This window comes from Theobroma umbraticum, unplaced genomic scaffold (assembly GCF_002168275.2).
Source record: "Theobroma umbraticum cultivar Fairchild unplaced genomic scaffold, ASM216827v3 scaffold_4.1, whole genome shotgun sequence".
Lineage (NCBI taxonomy): Eukaryota > Viridiplantae > Streptophyta > Magnoliopsida > Malvales > Malvaceae > Theobroma > Theobroma umbraticum.
In genome coordinates this window covers 6,697,862-6,704,511 of record NW_018397258.1, presented here as the reverse complement: position 1 = coordinate 6,704,511, position 6,650 = coordinate 6,697,862, and the positions used below count along the sequence as shown (strand labels likewise).

The 6,650-nt window shown below is 35.7% G+C and overlaps 1 protein-coding gene across 1 annotated transcript; it reads left to right on the top strand.

Moving 5' to 3' along the window:
• Window positions 1-3,031: 3,031 nt before the first annotated feature.
• LOC110413552 (Ras-induced vulval development antagonist protein) lies at window positions 3,032-5,194 on the top strand. Its single transcript, XM_021424408.1, has one exon. The coding sequence runs from the start codon at window positions 3,188-3,190 to the stop codon at window positions 4,973-4,975; it is 1,788 nt and encodes a 595-aa protein (XP_021280083.1). The 5' UTR covers window positions 3,032-3,187; the 3' UTR covers window positions 4,976-5,194.
• The last annotated feature ends 1,456 nt before the right edge of the window (window positions 5,195-6,650 follow it).

Here is a 6,650-nt window from a genome sequence, read left to right as displayed (position 1 = left end):
TCAATCTCCTCCTTTTTCTCAATGTCAACCTCTTTCAGAAAAGAAACTAACGGTTCATCATTCAAATCAAAACCCTTTTGCTTCAAATCATCCCCTTTATTTTCCTCAGTATCTTGGCTTGGCAAAACCTTATCTTTCTCCGGTTTGCCATGGCCAGATCCTAAGCCCCCTTCCATCTCTTGCAAAACCCTAGCGTCGAAAAGGCTCGTCTTTTTTTTTTTTTGGCTCACAAAACCATTTAACTGGAAACATACCAAAACAAAACCAGTAAAGAAGCCCCCATTGGTTTCACTTGGGCCACAGAAAAACTTCACTGCCCAAATTACTCAGCAGGATCTCAGAATACTTTAAAATCAAGAGCCTGGGATTTAAAAACCAAAAGAAATCTATAAAAAAAAAAATTGTACCAAATAGTCGTATCAAAACCGGAAAGTGATCACAAACCTTACCAATGCAGCAGAGTGAACGGAATCCTAAACCCCAACGGCGTCGTACTGCAATATCGAAAAAGAATGCCGGAAGGTCATTGCCATGGCGTTTCGGAGATTGGGGTTTTAGAGAGCGAGAGAGAGGATGGGGACTTCTTTAAGGTCTGGGGCTTGGCGTTATTACGGCTCATCGGTGGTTGTATGTACTATGGTACCAGGCTACAATCGAAGGTAGTCGGATGGGTAAGATTGTCTTTTCAAGTTGAACCCTCCTTTTCATTTTCCCTCCATATTTCCGCACAATTTCTTTCTTGTCTGCCTAAATTGAATATCAAGGTTCACTCGGATTGTGTTCGAGTTCAATTTCAAAAACGAATAACATACGTGGAAATTCTAACCACTTTTATACATGACATCAACTACCAATACGTAGTATTAAATTCAAAATAATTTTTTTTAATTCCTTCATTAAACTCTTAAACTATACTTATATAAAGATTGTTTTCTGTCCTTTATTTATTTCATATTTATATGAGAATTAATTTTTATTTTAAATCTGAATTTTTCTAAAGAAAATTACAATTCAACATAATCACCAACTCTTCCCAAGAAAATTTCATTTAACACAATTCAATTATGGAAATAAGTATATTTGTGCAAAGCAATAATAATTACTAACAAATGCTAGTACAATATTTGCCCAATTTTTCACATCTCCAATAACAACATGAAATTTAAATTGAGTGTCTAAAATCATTTTAAGAAAATGCAAATGATATTAACAAGTTCTATTATTAAGTAATTCAAATATACGTCTCAACATATACATTAAAATTCTTATAAAATCATAATTGTTTAAATTACTTGATTTAAATTTTTATTTAAATAATAATGAACAAAACGGTCTCAATATATATATAAAAAAAAAACCTCCAAAATTAAGGAGATGTGACAAGTATGTACATATCTACTATAGTTGTTGAGGTATGGTCATGGCAGCATGAACACCATCAAGAATCAAAGATTGTTCTGGTTTGGGCTTTAGCTAAGCTATGGTTTACGATTCTCTTCTTTTTGTGAGAACGTACAAGAAACATTTGTAAGCGACAAGCATCGAAGAAACTTGATTTTGAAGTGCACCCAAAGGGTTGCAGTATTGTGGATGGTCGAGGCCAAGCCAAGCATTTATCAAAGACTGGAAATGTCCCAGAATTGTCATCAAATGCCTAAACAATCCTCTCTCCTTTCGGATCACAAGTCATAGACTAGTGCCAACCCTTCTTTCCTATTTAATTTTGAGGAAGCGACCTAGGCAGCCAGCTAAACTAGAGAGGCCCATTTAGCCTGCGAAGCGTTTGATGGTCTACCAATTAGGATAGACCAAGTCCACCGTACGCCCATGTTATTGTTAGATCCACGTTAGTTATAAAGTGCTGCCAATCGCAAAAAAAGAAAAAAACTTTGGCCTTAAAGCTTCAAAGATGGGCCATTCCCATTTATGAAGGCACACCAACAACACCTCCGCTTTTCAAGTTTCATTTATTTATTTTTTGATATAATATTTAAAAAAATCTTCAAATTAATTTTCTGCAATTCACCTTTTCCATATAATCAACACAATCTTAATAGATATTTCCCAAAGCACTGGAAGGTTTTTCTCATTTAACTGCTTCACCACCGTCACGTTGTCTAACTCCTCCTCTATTATTCCCATATCATTAATGACCAAACCCGGGACGGTAACTCTGCATCCTCAACCTGACCACCAAAATTAAACTTTGATGTACTTGCCAAAATCATTTCACCGTAAGCATCACGCAAGACAAATCTCGCTTCTATCATTTTAACTCCATTATTGACAAAGATCGTAGCATCAGTGTTTAATTTATTTCTTATAAATTTTTTTTCAGTGATCACAAATTCTTGTTATTATTTTTTATTAATTTTTATATTTTTATTTTAAATTAAATAAAATTTTATTATTAATAATTATTTTAATTAACATACTATTTATCATTTTATATTATATGATATTGACGTAACATGTTAATATATCATAATCAATAATAATATGATATATCATAATTGATAATGACAATATCATATGATATTTTTAAATTTTTATTGTAATATCATGTTAATATTATATATATATAATAATAATTAATATTTTAATTAATAATAATTAATTAATTATTAGTAATATAAATTTATTTGATAAAAAAAATAAAGATTTGATTGAATGTGATAAAAAAATAAAAAAAATTTTAAATTTTTTTAATAATTTAAAAACTTTTTTAAATATTTTTTTTTCTTTTTCTTTCCGTACACACGTTCTATTAATCTTGCTAGCCATTTGATCACATGCTAAAAACCATGATACACAATTGCTCTCCATTAATGGTTCCGAAAAAAATGGACAATCGTCGCTCCACGAACGAGAACACGGGGTTGAGTTTGAGGCTGCCTAAGGATTGGGCTGGACAGATTTTAGTTGACTTGGGCTGCTGCCTGCCACACCCAATAGGCCTCTAGGCTCATTATACTTTTTTGGGTCGAATGCTCATTGGACATTGTCGGTTAAGGCGCAGCCTGTAGCCGTCCGTAAGGGTTTGTAGTATTTGATTGTTCTCTCTTTTCACTTTTGACGTTAAACATTTTCCTCTGAAGAGGACGATCTTTTTCGCGATCTTTTGAATCTTTTGAGCAAGATACAAAACGATCGCTTCGAATAGCTTACGCCCTTTGATTAGATTCTGATGGGCCGCCTGACATCCACCGTCGAAATCCCGGATCGAAGACACCAATCCGGCCGCGAAAACGGCCGACACAGATCAGAATCCGATGATTCCCCCAACTATCGTCGCCGCCGCCGTAGCCCTAGCTACGAAGCCTATGAACGTGACCACCAAAGCCGCAACGTTAACCAGCAGCGCAACTGTTCTGGTTCACCTGAATACCGGAACCCTAGAAGACAAAGCCCTGTCGAAATTCCTGAAAGAAGACATCATTTTGACCGCGAAAACGTTCGCTACGCATCCGAATCAGATGATTCTACCGATTATCGCCGCCGCCGTTACAGTCCCAGTTACGACATCTATAACCGTGGCCAACATCGAAAACGCCATCCTTCTGAGTCACCTGAAGGCCGAAACCCTAGAAGACGAAGCCCTGTACATGACCGACCCCTAAACTCTCTGCCAAAAGAATTCGGTAAGAATCGTAACTACCTGGACCGAAATTATCGGAATGGAAAGCATTCGGAGTCCGAATCTGATGAGGAGTTGAAGGGATTGAACTTTGAAGAGTATAGGAGGCTGAAGAGGCAGAAGATGAGGAAGACAATGAAATTTTGTATTTGGGAGAATACGCCGAGTCCGCCAAGGAATGAAGACGATGATTTGGAGGCTAGAGCTGATGAAATTTCGGAGAAGCATGCTGAGGAGAATGACAATGAGAAGAGCAATTCGGATAAAGAAAAAGAGAAGAAGAGCGCTAAGAGAGTGAAAGTCAAGTCTGAGTCTGAAAAATCTGCAAGTAGTGAGTCAGAGAGCCAGTCGGAAAGTGATTCAGATTCTGAATCCGATGGATCGAGTTCTAGGAAGAGGAAGAAGGGGTCAAGTTCTAAGCGTAGAAGTGGGAATAGCAAACGTGGAAGTAGGAAATCATCGTCTTATAGTGATAGCGAATCTAATGAGAGTGAGAGCGAATCCGATGATGAGGAAGATAGGAGGCGGAGAAGGAAGTCCAGGAGAAAGCAGAGTAGGCGAAATAAGAGTAGCAAGAAAACAAGTAGAGGAAAAAGAAGCAGAAAGAACAGTAGGTATAGTTATTCCAATGAGAGTGGGAGTGGTGAAAGTGAAACTGATGTATCTGAGATGAGTCGGTCTTCTGATGATCGTGTCAAGTCAAAGAAGCGGAATACCTCTTCAAATTCAAGGACTATGAGGAGTAAGAAAAGGAGACAATCAGAGAGTGATAGTCAAGGTTCATATTCGGATAAGAGCTCAGATTCTGGAGTTGATGCCAAGAGTAAAGTAAAGGCAGATGAGGCTAAGGTGTCTGAAATTAGTGCTGAGGCTCTTATGTTTAAAGAAATGATAGAGGCTCAGAAGAAACCTGCATTGGATAATGAACCAATGGTTGGCCCAGCGCCATTGCCAAGAGCTGAGGGACATATAAGTTATGGTGGTGCTTTGAGACCTGGTGAAGGTGATGCTATTGCGCAGTATGTGCAGCAAGGGAAGCGAATCCCACGAAGAGGTGAAGTGGGTCTTTCTGCTGAGGAGATTCAAAAGTTTGAGAGCCTTGGGTTTGTGATGAGCGGTAGTAGACATCAGAGAATGAATGCCATTCGTATTAGGAAAGAAAATCAGGTTTACAGTGCAGAGGACAAGAGGGCATTGGCAATGTTTAACTATGAAGAGAAAGCAAAACGTGAGCACAAGGTTATGGCTGATTTACAACGGCTGGTGCAGCGCCATATTGGGCAGGACGTTGGTCCTACTCACAATCCTTTTGCTGGAAAAGATGGGGCTGATGCTTGAATCTCCTGTATGTTCAATGATGTGTATTCTGTTGGCATTATTAGTTTATTGCTAATTTGTTTGTGCGTTTGTGTTGCAACAGCAGCATGATTGCTAATGTTAACTGCTGAGAGTTGCTGATTAAAGTGTCCTTTTTTTTTGTGTAAACAGCAGCATTTTTGCTATAGTATATGGATTTGAGAAATAAGAAAATGGTGTTCTGTTTGCATTTTTTGCACATTCATAATTTGGTTTAGGATGTTATCAATGTTCTTTGCTTTATTTGGTGTTAATTACAGTGATAGAGAGGGAGAAAGAGTAGTAATCAGTAGGTCTTGTAGAGACTTAGGGTGAGAAAGGATAAAACCTAACCTGTATAAACAATTTTCCTCTCATGTTTTCCATGGATTTGTGGATAGATAGGTATAGAGGACTTTTTGGTGACTGAACATTCAGTTGGTACGTACACAGGGAGTTAAAAGGTCTTTATTCAGATTTCTCATTCTCTTACTTGGAGCGCATTGGCTATTGCTTATGTTTAACTTTGAAACTGGATGAACCCGTGGTCATCATGAAACTCAAGAAACCAATTATTCTCAGACTGTTGTTTTTTATGTTTCCCAAATAGGCTGGCAAAATAATTTATTTTTAGTTTTCACATTGCCTTGCTATAGGGAGAAAAAAAATAATACATGATCATATGATCGTTTTATATTATCATTAATTATGATATGTTAATATATCTGTCATTAATTATGATATGTTAATAAATAATATTTTAATTAAGTTAATAATCAATTTAAAAAAAAAATTTATCAAAAATAAAAATATTAAAATTTATTTAACTTAAAATAAAAGTATAAAAATTTGATTAAATATAATAAAAGTTTAAAAAAGTAATTTAAATTTCTTTGAATAATTTAAAAATCTTTTTAAATATTATGTATTAAATTAAATGATGTAAAGGGAGAAAGGTGCTATTGCATTTATAAAGCAGAATCTATAATAAGCCAATTTTTTGCTTTGGTCTGGTCTGCATTGTTTTGCTGGGCCTCTTAGATCTGCATCTATTTGCGCATCATGAAATAGTTGCTTATCACGAAAAGAGAAGTATAATTGCTGTTAATATTCTAATTACAGTTGATAGGACGTTTTACAGAAATGCTTTAAATACTGTGAAAACCAGGTAGGTTTACAGACCAAACTTTGTCTACATCAGTGGTTTAGATGGACAGCCCATTTACTCAATCGGGTAAACTACCTGTTCAGGAGGAGCATGGGCCTATTGTGTTGGGATTCATTAGGAATTAGAAGGCAATGGGACATGGGAGAGGGACCTAGGGGAAAAAAACTGAACAAAATCACACTGATTTTGGTAACAAAACAGGCAAGCTGTATAACTTGTCTTTGGAAGCAGTTATGGCTTACAGGTTGCAGGTCGGGCTGCTCTCTTTATTGGAATTTCATTTTATAGCTTCCTACACGTCTATTAAAGTAGATTGTATGGCTCAAAATGATTCTTTATGCTTTTTTTTTTTCATTTTTTTAACATTAAAAATCATGGTATATGCCTTTTTACAAAAAAAAAATTAAAATTTAAATATAAAATACATTAAAATTAAACTCTATAAAAATAAATAAAATGAAACGGATAGACCATAAAGTTATTGTAACAATCAAACTAAAATTTGGTGGG

Bases quoted from the DNA above. Each gene is read 5' to 3' on its own strand.
- LOC110413552 (XM_021424408.1), top strand. From the start codon at position 3,188: ATGGGCCGCCTGACATCCACCGTCGAAATCCCGGATCGAAGACACCAA.